This window comes from Triturus cristatus, chromosome 4_2 (assembly GCF_964204655.1).
Source record: "Triturus cristatus chromosome 4_2, aTriCri1.1, whole genome shotgun sequence".
NCBI lineage: Eukaryota > Metazoa > Chordata > Amphibia > Caudata > Salamandridae > Triturus > Triturus cristatus.
The window spans coordinates 551,911,577-551,930,181 of NC_140586.1; the positions used below are offsets into that span (position 1 = coordinate 551,911,577).

Below are 18,605 nucleotides of genomic sequence, written 5' to 3' on the forward strand. Positions count from 1 at the left end.
TCGATATTTCAAAGTGCTTCGAGCATTGCATTTAAGGAATCGTAAATTGAGATCCCTTAAATGCAATCGCAATTTAGGAAATCGCAAGAAATTGCGATTAGCTGAATTGTGCATCCCAAAAACTTCCATGCATTGCAAAAGGCTATTTTGCGATCGCAAACGTCCGATTTATGCGAATCGCACTGTTTGCAATCGCAAAATCCCTTGCCCCTTAGTTCCTTCCACGAAGCTCAGAGTGTCAAAGAGCACAAACCAACCACCAGAAAAAACACAACTGTGTATCTTGGGTTTATTTTGACCTATTTCTGGCATGGATTCATCGTGCAGCTCAATGAAGTGGCGTCCGTTAGACGGTTATGCTTTAAACGAGACAGAGTGCCAAAGAGCGCAAATCAACTACTGACAAAAGACCACAAAAGAATATCTTCGGTTGATCCTGATCTACTACTGGCATGGATCCATCATTGGAGAGGTTTTTGCATAGACTTCTTCATAATGCAGCAGAACTACAAAGTGGCTTCTGTCACAGGGCTATGAGTTAAAAATCTTTACCTAAATAAATAAATACATTTATCTTCCAAGTCCACTGCAAAGATAGTTCTGCGTGATTCCTCAAAATATGCAGCAATAAATGCTAAATTCTTCATGCTTGAGATCATTTCAACACCTCAAGAGATCCCAAAGAGGTTTCCTTCTCAGCGTATATTGGCAGTTTTCGTTAATATGAGAGAGTGCTTCTGAGTCCCAGACAGCGCAGTCCTTTATAAAGGAGCTATAGAAATATGTTGTGCAGGACATTCGCATGAGCTTAACTCACACACACACACCCTTCCAGGGTCGACTGTCCCCACACATCAGCAACACCAGGGTTGTGGAAAGGCAAGATGGGGAATCACAGGGCAGGATACCTAACCACGGCATTTGTCACCTTCCCACACCTCGTAATCCCGGAAAAGGAAGCAAAAACTTGACACACGTGTGGCAGCACTGACAGCAGCAGGACAGCAGCGTCAGCAGCCACAAATAGAATGTCGTTGCCCACGGCTGACATCACAGAGGCATTCTTTGTCGCCTTGTTTAGTGACACAGTGGTGGACAAAGGCTTTCCGTTTCTATCAATGCTTCATTTAGAGTAAAAAGACTCACACACAACAAAAAAATAATATATATACCAATTTCTTCAATGATATATTTAACACAACTGTGAAGGAGCCTGTGAGATATCCCCTACCTTGTGACTTCTCGTCATGAGAAACAACAGCGAGGGGCTTAGTAAACGTCTTCTTGTTTTGCATCATGGCCAAAATCATTTCGGCTTTGAGGGAATCACAGGCTTCGTCGGGTGGGATGCACTGTTGGGTGGAAAAAAACAGGCCGAGGTCAGGGATTCTCCCAAAATAAAGCTCCTGGTCCTTGCCAAAGAAGTCGCGCAGATGTCTCTTTATCAGTACTGTTTACTCAACGGGAACATGAGATTTAAGTGTTATGAACAACAATTTCAAAAACAGTGTGACACAATGTCATGGAAAATGCAGAGCAGCAGAATTCAACGCGAAAGTACCGTGGAATGACATTTTCAGTCATAAAAAGCATTCTGTCTTCGTGATTTATATGCTAGAAATATATAGTGACAGGAATAAAATAAAAGCTGCTGTTAAAGGATTGACTTGCTGTGCTGCATAAAGCCATTTCTACTACCACTGTGTGTTTTAAGGAAGTACCACACAGTGGATGAAAAGGCATCCTCCTGATGATGGGTTCTTCAAACATGCTGAGACCAATGAGTGACCAGCGTTTAAATGTAGATAGTAATGGTACTAGTGACCACTCGTACCATCTGCACAGGATTGGCCACTCCCACAAACACCCTTCAGACTCAGTACAGTGATACTGATCTAATTGACCAGACCTGGGATGGCTCTAGCATGCTAAGAGGTCACGTAAGCAACACAATGTCTTTTTCTGTGGCCAATCTTTAGACCTACAAATTCTCACCCCAATCTAAAAGAAACTTCTGCCAGGGTGACAATGTAGTGCGATGAAGATCCAATGGAGAGGATCCTAAGAACGGACGATTCTACATTCCATACCAGACTCTTCTTCACGCTCATGCCCAACCACAGCTGCCGTGATCTCAAAAAAAGCCACAAAGAAGCAGAGAGTAAGCCAGGGCACATCTGCAACTCTGTCAGATGTGTATGGTACAAGTTATTTAAAAATACAAATAAAGGAAATATAGACTGAAAGTAGTGTAGTTTATGTTTAAAACGTTTTTATTGAGACAAAACAAACAATGGGGGAGGGGGATAGGAGGGCAGGATACATGGAATACAGTCAAAGAAAAAGGGTGCAACTCCAGAGGGTTGGCAATAGGTAGCGCGGTGGGTCAGGGGGAAAAACACAGTAAATGAAAGCTAGAAATACAAGCTGTGGAATCCCCGCACGCGTATCCGACACCCCAAATCTAAGCAATAAAACCCCCCCCCATCAACACCTCAACAGAACACAATCCCCCCCTCCCATCCCCCATCCTCCCAGTAACGAAACAACAACACTCCCCCCCCCCCCCCCGTCCTATGGTCCCGCATCAGAGTAATCCTAACCAGGAAGCCCCGCACCCCCCCCCCCTCCCCGGGGGGTCCCCGTCTCACATGTAAGCTAGTCCGCCGGGGTCACCGGCGGCGTCAGCCTGAGAAGCCTAAGATACCTCGGGCAGGTGAGCTCCCGGAATTCCGTGGACAGCAGCGCTAGAAAGGGTTGCCATAGCTCTTCAAATTGGTCTATCTCCCCCGCAACCGTAAGCGACAGCTTCTCCATCCCCAGCACATGCCAGAGCCTATGCAACCAACCGGTGATGGAGGGGACGGTGGTTGTGCGCCAGTGGATTAGAATGTTCTGAACCGCAGACCCCAGCGCGATTGCGATCTGCCTACCCCTACGGGACTTCAGTGGGTACATTAGGTCATTGGGGAGGCCCAACAGGACATACGCCGGGAGTCGCGGCAGCTCTATCCCAAAGTGCTTATCCACCTCGTCCAAGACTTCCTTCCAGTAGGCGGTCAGCACTGGGCAATCCCAAAGAATGTGTGTAAGGGTACCTTCCTGCCCGCAGCTCCGCCAGCACCCCCTGTCAGTGTGTTTATGCATTTCATACAGTCTCTCCGGGGTGTAGTACCAGTATGTGGACACCTTAGTAAAGGTCTCCGTAAGGCCCGTGTGATATGCAGAGTGCCGCGCCCGATACGCAATTTTGTCCCATTCCTTGTGGCTGAGTGTCCTACCCAATTCCCTGTGCCAACGCTCCCTCCCCGGGTTGTAGTAGTGAAACGGCGGGGGTTGTAGGTATTTGTACAAGTCGGTGATCAGTTTAGCGTCGGAGGTCCGAGTAGCCAACCACCTCTCATACGGTGTAATTGGACGGGCGGCGGTGGCACGCACCTGGGGCTGGAGGGCCCAATGCCGAACTTGCATGTAGCGCAATCTGTCCAGCTCCGTCAGGCCGAACTCCTGGCGGAGGTGCTGAAAAGGAACCACTCCTTCCAGGCCATAGATCTGGAAAAGTGCCCTGCAGCCCGCCTGCACCCAGTGGGAGAAAACCCCCGGCTCCATCCCTGGGGAGAAGTCCGGGTTGCCCGCAATGGGAGTGAGCGGCGAAGGGAAGGTGGTAAGGCCCCGGGCCTCACAGACCGCGTCCCACACACGCAGGCGGACCCGCGTAACAAAGGAAGCGTAAAGATTAGGGGGGCGATGCACGCGGCGCAGGAATGGAACCTCTTGTAAGGTGCGGCCCGCCACTGCCTGGTCTTGGAAGAGCCAATGTTTGTCGGACTCCCACCTGCTCCACTCCACCAGATAGCGGAGCTGTGCCGCCTGAAAGTACTTACGGAGGTCCGGAATGCCGAGCCCCCCCGCTTCCGGAGCAAGCGTGGAGAGGACCCTCTTCATGCGTGGCCTGCGGCCCTGCCAGACAAAGCGGGAGATGTCAGCCTGCATTTGTCGTATCCAGCCCACCGGGGGTTGGAGCGGAAGGGCCCGGAAAAGATATAGTATCTGGGGCAACACCGTCATCTTGACCGCCGCGATTCGCCCCAGCCAGGACAGCAGGCCTTTGTTCCAGCGGCCAAGCTCGTCCTTGATCTTCCTGCTGAGGGAGGCATAATTGGCCGTAACCATCTCCGGTAATGTAGGCGCCAGCAGAATCCCCAGATACGGCACCGTGGACGAGGACCACTGCATGGGGAAGAGCCGCTGAAGATCCCTCCTGGTTTCCGCAGCCAGGGACACGTCTAATGCCATCGACTTGCTCATATTCATTTTGAAGCCGGCCACCCCCGCAAAGGCGTCCAGCTCTCGGAGGCAAGCAGGCAGCGACCTCCTAGGGTCGTCCAAAGTCAGCAGGACATCATCCGCGTAGAGACTGACGGTGTGGACGTACTGGCCCATCCGGACCCCGACAGCATCCGGATTATTACGAATCCTCTGAGCAAACGGCTCCATGTAGAGGGCAAACAAGAGCGGCGAAAGAGGGCAGCCCTGCCGCGTGCCGCGCTCGATGGCAAAGCCACCGGAACTACACCCGTTGACCCGCACCGACGCTGAAGGATGCTGATAGCAGTTAAATACCATGGTGCGGAACTTATCGCCGATTCCCAGTTTCCTGAGGACCAGCTCAAGATACGGCCAGTGAACTCTGTCGAAGGCCTTCTCCGCATCAACGGACAGCAACATCCGCTCCCCCGAGATCCTTGAGGCCTTCTCCAGAACATGCGTCACCCTCTTGGTGTTGTCAACCGTCTGTCTGCCGGGCACAAAACCAGCCTGGTCCGCCTCCACCAGGTCGGGGAGGTGTGGACTCAGCCTGGACGCGAGAATCCCCGTGTACAACTTGAGGTCGACATTTAAAAGCGAGATGGGTCGGTACGAGCCGCAGAGGGCCCGTTCCTTCCCAGGTTTCGGGATTACCGCGACCGTCGCCCTCAGGAGATCCGGAGGGATGGCTCCCGGTTCGGAGAAAGAGTTAAATAGCCGAGTAAGGACAGGGGCCACGGCCGTGCAAAAAGTCTTGTAAAATAGCGACGTGTACCCGTCCGGGCCCGGGGCCTTGCCATGTTTCAGCCGCGCGATAGCTGAAATCACTTCCTCAACATGGATGTCCCGCTCCAGGTGGTCAGCCTGAGCCGTATCCAGTACCGGGAGGGTCACCGACTCCAAATAGCCGTCGGCATCCCGTGGCGAGGAGGGCTCCTCAGCATACAGCGCCTCGTAGAAGCCGCGGAAAGACTCCGCTACCTCCGCGTCCCCGGAGACAACCCCCCCGTCCGCGCCCACCAATTCTTTCACAACGCTGCGCTGTTGCGCGACCCGGAGCCGGTGTGCTAGGAGCTTGCCACATCTGTCCCCCCCAGTGTAGTAGGCATGTTTCAAGCGTAGGGCAGCGTACTCCGCCCTGTCAAGATCCAGAGCCGACAGGAGCTTCCTCGCTGCCTTCAACTGCCTCCACACCCTCGGCGCCCCCGTGCGGCGGTGGACCTGCTCAAGCTCCCGGACTTGAGCTGTCAGCTCATCCCTCTTCAGTTGCCGCTCCTTATTCTCAGCTGCAGAGATAGAGATGAATTCCCCCCGGAGGACGGCCTTCAATGCCGCCCACTGGGTCGCCTGCGAGGTGTCAGTGTTGCTATTGTGGGTGAGATAGTCCTGTATGACCTCCCCGATGCGTTGCACCACCGACTTTTTGTGTAGAAGTGTATCCCGGAGGCGCCACACCCCCCGAGAGGGGGAGGCCGCCGGCCACTGGAAAACGCCGGTGACTGGGGAGTGGTCAGACAGGGTCAGGACCCCGATGTCCGCCGCCGTGGCAGCGGCACGCATCGGTCCACTCACCAGGAGGTAGTCCAGCCGTGAATAGGTTCGGTGTGTGTGCGAGAAGTAAGAGTAGTCCCTATCCGTGGGGTGCATGGAGCGCCAGAGGTCGTGCAAATCCATTTCCGCAATCCGGGCCCTCCCAGCCTGGGACAGTTCCCCCGTCTGCGGGAAGCGCTGCGCCGATCTGTCCATCACAGAGTCAAAGACAATGTTGAGGTCACCCCCCAAGATAATGTGGCGGTCGGGGGAAGCAGTGACATCCACCAGCGCGGAATCTAGGAAGCGCTCTTGGTGATCGTTTGGGCTATAAACGGAGCCGACCGTAAATGCTATGCCTCCCAGGCGCATGCGATACGCAAGGAGCCTCCCCTTCTGTTCAGCACACTTATGCAACACCTCCCCCCGAAAGGAGCTCGCTAGGAGAATGGCTACCCCCGCCGTCTTGTTCGCTGCCGAGGAAAAGAACTGGGTAGGGAACTTAGCAGAACGCATCCTATGGCAATCTCGGGGCAATAAGTGTGTCTCCTGCAAAAGGCAAATGTCCGCCTGCGTCCCCTCCAGCAACGACAGGATCGCTCTGCGCTTCACCGGGTTGTTCAGACCCTGAACATTAAGGGTCACTACCTTTAGGCCCGGCATTCCTCGCGGGGGTCGGGAGCGCCATGCAATGGGCAGGGAATCAGCGGGTGGGGACAAGCCAAAACAAAGCGGGCATAGACAACATCGGACGGGACCTTCCCAACCCCAAAACAACCCCCTCCCCCACCCAAAACACAACCCTGGCAACTAGCCACCCACAAACTCAAACACCTCATAGTCTCAGTCAAGCCCCAAAACGGGCAAGTCCGTAGAAAAGAGCGAAGTGGACGTCCAGCCACTCACCTCCAACCGCTCCCCCCCAACCCCCCCGCCCCGTACCAAGCATGTAAAGAAGCTAAAGACATCTCCCCCCGGAGTGTGTGTTAGGCCGTCAAGGCCACGCTAGAGGAGCCGGTCGAGTCCCCGGCCGCCGCCCTCAGGGCGTCGGCCATGTCCGCTCTGATGGTAGGGGAGTCCGGGCGCCCCACACTGGTCGCTGAGCGCCGCCTCGTTGACCTCCGCCGGTTTCGTCTCTCCGAGGACCTCCACGACGGCGTAGCTCCCTCCTCCTCCGCCGCCGTGAGCCCCAGGACACCACAAATGTCTTGCAAGGAGCGTAGCTGGTGTAACACTCCATTCCACCGAAAAATTAGGCGGAAGGGGTGACCCCAAGAGTACGGCGTCTCATGCTCGCGCAAAAAGTCAGTGGCAATCCTGAAGGACCTGCGTTTCTCCAGAGTGATGGCGGAGAGGTCCTGGTAAAGCGCCACCGGCCGATCCCGGAAAGTCAGGGGCTGTTTCCTGCGGGCTTCAGCCATGATGCGTTCCTTTAGTGGAAAGTCGGGCAGGAAGGCCAGAATGTCCGGTGGAGGTGCCGATGACTGGCGCTGCCGGCCAACCCTATGCGCCCTGTCAATGCTGATGGGAAAGTCCGCAGCTTCCCCCAGGATCTCTCGGAACAGGGCCCGCAGGTAGCTCCCCAGATCGGACCCCTCGTCCGCAGTCGGCACGCCACGCACTCGGATGTTGTTCCTCCGAGATCTGTTCTCAAGGTCCTCAGAGTGGGCCTGAAGCTCCACACACTGTTCCCGGAGGCGAAGAACGTCCTGCTGGAGGTGGACTATCTCCTCCGCTCGCTGTTGGCCCTCCGTCTCCACCGCTTCCACACGCTCGCCAAGGCCCTCCACCTCCCTGCGCACTTCTCGGACCTCGCTGGCCACCTCCCGCTTCAGTGTCTGGAAGTCCTCCCTGAGGGAGCTAAACAGTTCCTCCATAAAGGCCCTCGTGACGGGTGGCTCCCCTCCAGTCACATCCGCCGGAGCCCGGGAGGGCCCCGGTGAGGGCTGCGTCCTGTCCCGCAAGTGCTGGGCCCTGCCAAGCATGTCCGGCAGGGTACGGTCCCCTTTCTTCGGGCCTCCTCTTCCAGACATCGCTAGCTCCGCAGTCGGGCACCGATCCAGGCGCTCCAGGGATGCTCAGCCGCCGGCTAGCACTCAACCTGGGTATCCCCCACGAGTGAAGTCGCTGCGTCACAGGTGACAAAATGGCGGCCCAGTCCGGTCACCGTCAGCTGCAAGAGCTTGTGTGAGACAACCAAGGGGGCCGCAGCGGAGGGGTCTCATCAGCACATCCCTTCGGTAGTCAGCCCAGCAGCAGCGGGGGTCGCTTGCATCCAGCAGCCAGGACTCCGGCGAAGGCTGCCACCACTGCTCCTTCGGGGACAAAATGGCGGCCGGGCGGAGCAGGCCAAAGCGACCAGGCCCGACGACACCACCGGGGCCCCCGAGGCACCCCACAGTAAAATAAGTTCCACCACCGGCCCCCGTCTGTCACGCACAGGGGCCCAGATGGTCCAACCCCATCAGGGAGTCCGCTGTACCTCGGCTAGGGGTTAGGGCCTCCGCAGTGCGAGGTGTCGCCGTCACCAGTCTGAGTGCCGGGGCACCCGTCCCAAGCCTTCCACACCGTCGGGTCCCTTCCCGCAAGGCTCCTTCAGTCACCGTCGAGCGGCGGGCCAGATCCCCTCCAGAGCGCAACTTTCAGCACCAGGCCCAGCCGAGGCGCCCGGACAGCTCTCCAATGCGCTCCGCCCCTCGGGCTCGCCGTCGTCGTTCCTTGATCTCAATCGAACTTTTGGGGGGGTTCCCCCGAGGCGATCCGAACCAAAACAGCACCAATGTGCACCCCTGATGCTCCGCCACGCTCCGCTCCCGCGCTGAGCCTCAGCGGGGGGAGAAGAGCATAAGAAAAGGGCTCTAGCTTGGCCGGGCCGGAGGAGCTACGGGAGGAAGCGTCCGCTCACCCCGCCATCTTGGCCACGCCCCAAGTAGTGTAGTTTAGATGTGTTTTTTGCTTATGCTTGTGTTCAGCAAATTCCCCACCTCTTGGGGACTGATTGTTCAGCATATTGTGATTATGGCGCTTTGAATGGCATAGAGCATTGTCACACTTTGAACATACACAATGTTAAAGATAGTCTGGCTACGTTTCAGATTAGCGCTGGAACCAATATTTAGTGACGCTTATGCCCCATCTCTTACGTTAAATGAATATACGTTCCCTGGTGCAATATTTAGAGGTCTTGAAATGTTCCCAATGAAAAACAAATAACTATAAATCCAAAAATAAAAATAAATTCGATGCGAAGGTCATGTGAGATGTAACGCCATCATTAACTATAGTCTTGTTTAGATGACCCCGAGGAAAGGCAGAAAAAAGATTTGCGCAATGCCAAACTTCTTTGTTAGGAGCAGGTTTGATAAAGAAGAAAAGAAGGCACAGAAAGTGGTATAGTAGCCTTTCTGATCATATGTAAACAGAAACAGTTCTTAATATTCTATAACTTAACCATGGGAATCCAGTTTGTGAATTCTGAATTCTGTCTTTTAGACTCTCACTATGAAGGATGGTGCGTCTTGAAGATACGGGGGGAATGACATTTTGAAGAGAAGCCTCAAGGAAATCTGGTGCAGTGTGGAGAGCCGCATTTAACTTGCCAACCATGCTGTTAGAATCATGAGTGTGGTTGCCCTTGGTCTTTCTGATTACTCTAGAGATTAAAATAACAAGAGAATGGTATAGAAAAGACAGGATAGGTGATTAGGAGTACAGCCCGCAGTCTGTGCAAGCCACTCAGGTGGTGGTGCTCCTTCCTCCACCTCCCCAGCAGCAGACTGGCCACCATATCTGGCCCACCTTTACTCCAAAGGTGCTACTGGCACATTGGCATGTCTTTTCTATTTAAGAAACAATTACCCAAAAGAGGAGGGCGTTATTTCTGAAATTGACAAACACAAATGTCCCTAATGCGCCAAAGTTTTCTTTCTTACATGCCATGTTTCGTTCCTGCGTGCTACCAGCATGCCTTGTTTTCTTGCTGTCACTCTTCTGAGTCAACACAACATTTCCTGAATGGCAAGTCTCCCAGATGGGCCTCGCCTGTGGCCTCAGTGTCCCTATCATGGATGTTGCAATGATCAACAAGACTACCTCATATTCCCTGAGTACTAGTTTTAAGCTTCTTGAAAGTCACACTGGCTTGGTCCCAGCCCCAAGGGAAGTCACAGCCTCCTGTAGAATTCCTTCCTAAGTCCAGAGTGTACAAAGGGACTGGTTCCTGATAGCTTATAATTACTTGTGCTCACATTTATGGGTAGGAGCAGGATGGAAATTATCACATTGGAAGGAATGCGTATCGGACATCCTGGGGCAGACATCTTGAAAACAAGAAAAGCAATGCCAGTGGCTGCTCCTTGAACAGTGCCACTCATGTATGGACTGAGTCACATGTCGGTACCTGCTTTTACAAAACATTTTAGCAGAGTGAGTTCATGTTCATGTTTGCGCCATATTTAGACATGTTATTGTTTTGGCTTGACTAGGAGGGTACGCATACAATTTAGCTTGCATACATTATGCAAGAGATAGCATGAATTGCTTTTTAAAATAATATGCGCGTGAGCTACATTTCACGCTGTTTGCTTAAGTATCACACTTTGTGAAGATGTAAAAATAAAATTGATACAGAACTAGCCACAGTTGTAATTCATAGTAGGTGAGAAAAAAGTGGTGTCTGCAGGGTCACACAGTAGCACCTCTCCCTGAATGAACAAGAGGTGTGGACCATGTGCCACTGGTTTCACAGTGAGTGTGGAAATTGGGTTTTAAAAATGCTCAAAGAGCCTCACAGTTTCTAGGGGACTAATAGAAGAGGTTTCTCAAACTACAAAAAGATCAGGTGTACAAAAACAGTTTGAAGAGAAGCAACTCCCATTCACAAACCTGCAGATTTCTATGCTTAGGCTCTGGTATAGTGCACTTTACAAAAAGTAATTATCAACATTGTACAATAACTTAGATTTTGTGTGTTGTGGAGGGCTGTGGAATGCTATAGTGCGACGAGAATCAGGGAAGAACAGGCAAGTCAAACTGCACAACAAAAGACTGACCTGTGGTAGGTCTTGGGTGTCGCTCTGTCGCTTGGTACACAAAGTCAGCTCACAGTGCAGGAAGAGCAGTGACGTGTTGAACATGGGTTTGAAAATAAAGCTGAACCTCTTTGTGTCCATCTGTACTGGAAACACAGGGCTGACCTTCTGTACGTTGTAGAATTTAACAGACTCGTCTTTCGGACAAATGTTTTCGATAATCGTATAATCTGACATCACATTGGCGTTCGAAGAAGGAGAGATGAAGCACGTTTGAATGGCGAATCCCAGTTCTTTGTCAGCCCGTGTTAGCGAAACCTGTAGAAAGAAAACATTTCGGGGTGCCTTTTTAGCAAAACTGAGATCCTTTATACAATGTTCTTAAGCATAAAAAGAAAAAAAGTTATCAAGTGATTTAAGGTCCCCTGCTGACATCTGCCTTGATTTATGGGTCACAAGTTTAAATTTTGGCATAGCCATCTCAGCATACGAACCTTCTGGGCTTAACGAATTGGGTACTGTTGATCCTTGTTTGGTCTTTTTAGCACATCATTACAGATGTGCGGATTCAGATGTATGCCAGATTACATCACTAGACGCTACCATGATAGCCATCTGGTTGTTCAGCTTAAAAAAGTGAAGTCCCACAGAGAGCTTGCGATAAGTGTCTGCACCATTCGAATTTTAGAACACACCAAAAGATACTGGATGTAGGAAAAGTATCCTTACGTTTAACAAATTTAATTATACATAATAATAATAATAATACAGACAGCCTCCAGGAAGCCCCTGCCTGTGCACAGTCGCCAAACCGAGGATCGCTCAGTGGCAGCCTCAGCCGAAATCTGTGGGCCTAGACCCAAACCACGCCTAGTGGTTGACAAGCTTCCAATTCTCTGATACCTTTTATTTCCCTTTCAGCACAGTGGGGAAGCTGAGAGTGTCATTAAAAACAGACAATTTATTGATAAAGTTGACATAAAAAGTGCACCAAGGACACAGGAAAACAATCAAAAAGTATATCCGACGTGAATTAAATGGGTGACCTGGCTTCACAGCGCACTTGGGATTATCCATGATCCCAGGAAGTAATGTGTGCTTCTGAGGACCCAAATATTATTTAAATAGATTGGGAAATATACACAGTCAACACGCTGAAACCTCCTCGGAAGTTCAACACAACTCAGGCAATTGAGTGGAGTCCCTGATTCGCCCTATGGAGCCTGGCACTCAGGGCGAAGCCATGAATACCTGTCCATCGGCCTTGATTCAAAGACAATGGGTGGAGTCTTGGCCAGTTCTGGAGTACAGGAAGGCGCCAGTTATACTATGAACATCTCACTTCAGCTCCTGGAGCATACGTCAAAGAGCTGCCAAGGAGCGTCAAGGCCTGGACTACCCCTCACTGTGATTGAGTGGAAGATCTGATGCCTACCAAGAGAGAAGACAGGAACAGACTAAAAAAGGAGAGAGTAGTAATACTTCTTTGGTGAGTTTATTTATTGAACAAGTCTGTTGCGACTGCACTAGAGTGCAGTACAATGATGCTGAAAGCATATGTGAGCTAGATGGCTATGAAATGGTCCACAGGGTGAATCATGCCAATAACTTGATTGATATTGCAAACAGATGTCCTATTGAGCCCCGAAGCTCAACGCATCATTATCTCTGCTGGATATGATGTCTGAGTAGGAGCTGTGCATGTGTTGACTGATTTTCGGCCAATTAGACTTATGTATGACAGGATCAGCCTTTTGTGACATGACCGGGTTCAAGCCATAGAGCGTAGCATGAACATAAATGAGGTTACCTGGTGTAGGTACTCAAAATAGCAACGCATGGACTGTTTCTTCGTCAACTAGGATGTAAGTGGATTTAAGCTCATGTACTAGTCTGTCAACTTAGGTTAGTAAACCTATCAAGTGGTTTACATGGGTCTTCTGCAAACTCCCAGCTCAAGAAGGAACAGTTTTATATTTTACCTATATCCAGGAAATTTACTTTTCTGTTCCTGCCTGTATATATTATCTTACTATTAAGTTTAAACATCTAACACCGGCTTACAATAGTATCCACAGGGCCTTACAGTCTCTTTCTAAAACAATCAAACACACGTTTGTATGAGGCAATTGATCAATGCTTAAAAATCAGCAACAGGACAAAATGCTGGTAGCGAAAGTGCTAATGGTGTACATTACCTCCACGTAAACCTGTCCATTTTCAGCAACTGCAAAGACACCTTGCGAAGGAGTGAGAAAGAGAACTGTTTTATACAGCTCCATGTTGAAGGTAACTGCTGAGAGGTGTGTGTCAGGAAACACAAACAAGAAGGGATCGAAGTCTGTTTTCTTCTCTTGAGGCAGCGTGCAGTTGAACTAAAATGAGAAGTAACAGACACGATCACCACACATACATACACTCATTCAGTAAAAGCAGCAAGCCAACACGATTGATGCACCAGTCACAAACACCTACCACCACAATTTCAGGTCTGAAAGGCAACCCTGGTTCTGTTTCATCGGTATCTCCTGGAAATCCATTGTCTCCGGACTCGGTGTCTTCGTATTCACCAGGCCAGCCGCTTCCCTCGCCATGGGGATATGGTATAGTGATCTGCTCGTAAACAGGATACCAAAAAGAAGAGTCAATATCAATCTCTATGTCCACACCACATTTATTGATCAATGCTTTATGCCTTTTATAAATAAGTGTAGGCAGAATAAATAAATTATTTTATAGATCCAGTAAGAAGCATGCTGCACTTAGAGCCCTATTTAGAGCGAGTCTGGCTTCAGTGGTAAAGCCTCCCTTCCAGTAATTGCATTAACGCACCCGTTAATCAGGGTTTGACAGCAAAGTTATAATTAGATGGGGAATAACATAAAAAACAGCGTTTCAGCATGCTTTTCCACATGGAAATGTGAAACTTTAGTATCAACAAAACTCTGTTGCCAATAGGCAAGGATTTCCAGTACAGAGAAGTAACATTACTCTTTTTTTGATGCAGCAATACTACTTTTTTCAAAGGGCAAAAATCGTGTTACGTGCACGGAAAACCACCTTCTGCACACTTAAGCACAATATGTCACCTCCCAGAAAACTCTAATCGGTGACTAATGATCACAGAAGAAAAGTTTGAAATTCGTCTTCACAAACAACCGTTTAAAACAGTGACATCGAACGGGGCAAAACTCTAAAATGCCTCCTTGAATTCAAAGTCCATTCTTTCAGGGAATGTCAGAGCAGAAATAGGCCTGTAATTGTCGACTTTCTTCCACTTCCCAACATTAAACACGGCATGAAGGAGATCTTTGTCTCTTCCACAGAAGAGAAGGGTGAAGTGAGGTCACGCGTTTGGCTGCAGGGGCCGGAATGGAGCGCGCACACCACTGATGCAACCATTTCACGCGCGGGGGCATCTTCTCGGTTTGGAATTCTCGGCTAAACTAGAGATGTTAATATTACTATTTACACCTACCTTTATGACCTATGACATGTTTCTAGCACCCCCAGCTATACTGGGACTTCTCTTCATATAATTACAAATGAAGTTTCAGGGTCTAGGGCCCCATTGTGAGTCAGCTGGTAAGTGAATGTGAGGATACCAGGGTCAGAGATTGCTGTTCTGGGCCTGTATCTCCACTCCAATTCCCAGTTATAATGAGTAACCGGGTCAGAATGTGGAATAACATTGGGCCCCGGGATAACAAGCTCCAATCTTACAAGTGGTTTCCTATTCTGTCCTGTTCCCATGTACAAATGTGTCTCTGGGTGCACTCCAGCAGGCAGTAGGACTTGGAAATGGGCCGGGCTGAATCTTCACCCGACTCAAGATGAGGCCCTAGGTTGTTCCCGACCAAATATAAAAAAATCCTGAGTTAAACACAAGCCCTTTAGATTTAATAAACATGGGATAGCACCTCCACCCTCAAAGGTAGGTAGACCTGAGTCATCCAACAGGCACCAAACAGGTACCTTTAATGACTTTTCAAGCTTTTTAAACCAACCTGTTAAAGATTTTGTTTTTATTGAACTTGCTGATTTCAGAGTAAAAGCCTTCACTGAGCTGTGTCACATGTTGGCTGTGGTAGGATCAGGAAGGCGAGGTGGAGCAGACCACCGTGGACCTTTGTAGGGAATTGTATGGTGGCAGAGTGGACCCCCGTTTGAAATTACAAGGACAACATTCGACGGAAATCTGTAGCGCAAATGTGCATTCAGTGTACAAGTTGCCTACTTGAGCTAATGTAAGCAATCTTATGTGAGAATATGACAGCTGTAGGTACTTAATGCATGCAAGGCAAGCTTTTTGTAAAGCGAGTAAAAGCTGTGCAATGAAGTAAAAGCCATTTTTGCCAATGTCCGAACCAGATTTTTCAGTAGGCATTGAGGCTTGTAATGTTTTCTGCAAACTGTTGAAAGCGACTTACGCTGTTAAAGTAAGCGACACTATCTGCTGAATCCAGGTGTTGCACCGTCTCACAGCTGTTCAATGGAAACTCCAGGATGAAATGCGTCTCGTTCATCTTCGCTTTGCAGGAAGGATCGCGGAGAGAAAGATCGGTCCCCATGTATCCACAAGCCTGAACAGGAAGAAATCACAAGAATTGACGACAAGTCTGTGTACCCTAAAATGACTGCATAAAAACATTTTGCATAACTATGATGAAGAAGCTAAAATATCCTAAGGGATACATGTTGTTTCAAAGAATACAATTTTTTTAAGTATCTAATAATACAATTTATTTCTATATAGTTTTCTTTGCTGATATTGCTTCATTGTGTGCTTAATGGCCAATTGCGCAGGATCTTGATTCAGTGTGTTTGTTGTTGATTAGTTTATATTAGTGTTACACAACGCTTAATTTGTAAAACATTAAGTGCCAGGGCTCTCGTTCAGAGGCCACTGCAGGTTTTTTCTCCTAACAGGAGATGTCCCGGTATAGTAATGACACGCAATGGAGAACACCTAAAAAACTTGGTTTAAAGAAGAGTGCAGAGCAGCTGCATGATTACCTTGCTTCCCCCTCTGATGCTTTGAAAAACATACAGATACTGCTAAAAACTCAACACAAACCAATGTACACTATTTCCATGGACTTCGTTTGCGCGGATTTCGTCACTGCCTAGATTTATTCACGGTGGGAATAGAGCCTCCTGTGCAAACACATTTTTTTCTCTGTAGAGGAAATATGTTTCCTCCTAGAAAAATCTCTTCCATAACACCCCCAGCAAACGTGGCGATGTTCTGTTCCCTTTTTCATTCTGGTCAATTTATGAGCATTTGGAGAGTGGGAAGATGTTGCATCAAGGTTTGGGAATGTCTAGAAACATACATGTTTCGGAGCGTTTCCAAACTTCCAAGGCAAACCACACCTTGGAACTTCCACTACTCATCCTTTGAGTGGCATTCACCACCAGGGTGAGTTTTAGCAATCTTTGTTGGCGTCCCCCAAAGACCTCTTTCTCCACGGATTCCTCACTATCACCCTCCAACTGTGCCCCTCATGTCTCCATAGCCCCTCTCTCATTTGTTTAACAGTGCTACACATACCAGTGTAGAATGTCAGAGCACTTTATATCACACACACATTATACCGAGACAGTAAATCATAGGTGTTTAAATCAGTCTATGAGAAATGTTACACAACACAATGAGTATTACAAGGTGTAGGAATCCCTTCATTCATAGCAGTAGGCAGTATAGCTTAATAGTGTTTGTTCTGGAAAAGCACAAACTCTGTATTTAAAATATACCACAGTGGTTGGGGATGGCTTGACTGATAGGAATGTATTTATATTCAAACTAACCCTTTTAATCAACATTAGGATAATGAAAGACTGGGGGAAAACATAGGGTTTTGTCTCTATTCCTTGCACTTTGCATGCAGCCCTTCGATGACAGTTCATAGGTCGCAGTGGGATTGTAATTTATGAACTACAAGTAACAAAAGCATCTCTGTGACAAAAGCAGTAGCCCACCGAGCCATCCATATTAAATACAGTTTTGTGATCTGCATGGTACACTTCTTTGCAGCAGGCATCTTAACCCTCTGTGCTACTTTATGACGAGTCAACCTTCCACTAGACAAAACTCGATCTGTCTTCAACAGAAACATTAATACCCAGAGTTATATCGAAATTTTTTTGTTGCCTTAAAACTGCGTTTTAAAAATTATAAGTTATTACTAAACATAGCGCCGCCCCCAGGTCGGCACAAGGTTCGGCTGTAACGGTCACACCGCCCTAGAGCCGGTCCTATTTACCTCTGCAGGTTTCTCTGCCACGATTCGCAATAGCAAATGCATTTACCCCAGCAGAAAACCCATTTATGAATTTCTGGCAGCCAAAAATGCATATATTTTCAGCTGTAAATGTATGTTTACAACAGAAGATAACTTTGTGACTAGGCCCCAGTGGTGTTACTGTAGTCAAGCCTCAGGAACAACGCAGAAAGCTTACATTATTAACCTGTGTAATATTCGGATTTTATCACAGCTTATTAGCCGTCCAGTTCAGAAGCTGATAGGACTCAAAATTCTAAATGTATGGCGAGAGTCTACAATGGTCTTTAAACTACTGTATTAAACCACTTAGAATCGTCCCAAGACTGCATCTTAAGTACTCATTCTATAATGGTAATGTCGGTAAGACCGAGACCTAGACAACTGGCACCCGCCAGCTTAATCCAGGTTACAGCATTATTGGGCTAATATATAGCTTACCTATTCCTGCATTTGAGGCTTTTCAAAATAAGTATAACATTCCTACCATATATACTGTATTAAATTGGTAAATAATGCATAGAAACAACGTATAGGACAACATTGTCAATGTGTTTCTTTAAACAACCTTGAAAAGACAGCTGTAGAAAACCAAGGTCATATGTGTTGTCTCTGAAAAAACTGTTGGGTATGGGAGGATGGCTCAGTGTGCTGATCCTTTGCCACTGACACATGCAGTGTTCTGGAGATCTGAGTTTGAATTTCAGCCTTCCATCCTTATGAGATAAGTAAATTGTTTAACAACCAATGTACTGTTTACAACACTTAGGCCTCGTTACAATGGCCTGAGATTTCCCAACCCATCCATTGTTACTGATACCCAGGATACTGGTAATTCCAAGCTGGAGAAAATTTGGCCCATTATGTTTTGGTTCCACTTGGAAATGAGGAATTACCAGTAAAATTGGTCATTTTCTCCCCCTGAGTTTCACACAGCAGCAGCTCAAATCTGTGTCTGAAAGTAAAACAATCCACAATGTTCTCCCGGTTCTCATATCTTGGATGGGGCCAGTAACTGATGTTACCAGCCCTATCTGAGTTATGAGGCCACTCATAATAAGTAAGAGGTGCAGTATTTTGCGACATATAAAAGCAAGTGATTCTTTAAAATCGATCACTCAAGCCTAATCACCAGCCAGCTGGACTACGGGAACGCACTATATGTAGGGATCATCAAGCACCTCCTGAAAAGACTGCAGACCATACAGAACTCAGCGGCCAGACTCCTCCTCGACCTTCCCAGATGGATCCACATCACCCCTCCTGAAGAAGCTCCACTGGTTCCCCATTCAGAAGAAATGCCACTTCAAGATGTTGATCCACACCTGCAAAGCCCTCCACAATTAAGGCCCAGCGTACATCACCCACTGCATGAACTTCCACTGGCCTTCCAGACTCCTGCGCTCCACCTCACTCTTCCTCGCGCACCCCTCGCATCTGCCAAAGCAACAGT

At 48.8% G+C, this 18,605-nt stretch overlaps 1 protein-coding gene across 2 annotated transcripts in view; it reads right to left on the reverse strand.

Moving 5' to 3' along the window:
- The window catches only part of TGFBR3 (transforming growth factor beta receptor 3), a 339,353-nt gene that overhangs the window by 73,909 nt on the left and 246,839 nt on the right, over positions 1-18,605 (reverse strand). For both annotated transcript variants that reach the window (XM_085602172.1, XM_085602173.1), the window contains exons 9-13: positions 15,299-15,451; positions 13,344-13,481; positions 13,067-13,243; positions 10,890-11,186; positions 1,232-1,352 (exon numbers count right to left, since the gene is read on the reverse strand). In XM_085602172.1, the coding sequence (XP_085458298.1) occupies positions 1,232-1,352; positions 10,890-11,186; positions 13,067-13,243; positions 13,344-13,481; positions 15,299-15,451 (886 nt within the window). The remainder of the gene's footprint in view (positions 1-1,231; positions 1,353-10,889; positions 11,187-13,066; positions 13,244-13,343; positions 13,482-15,298; positions 15,452-18,605) is intronic.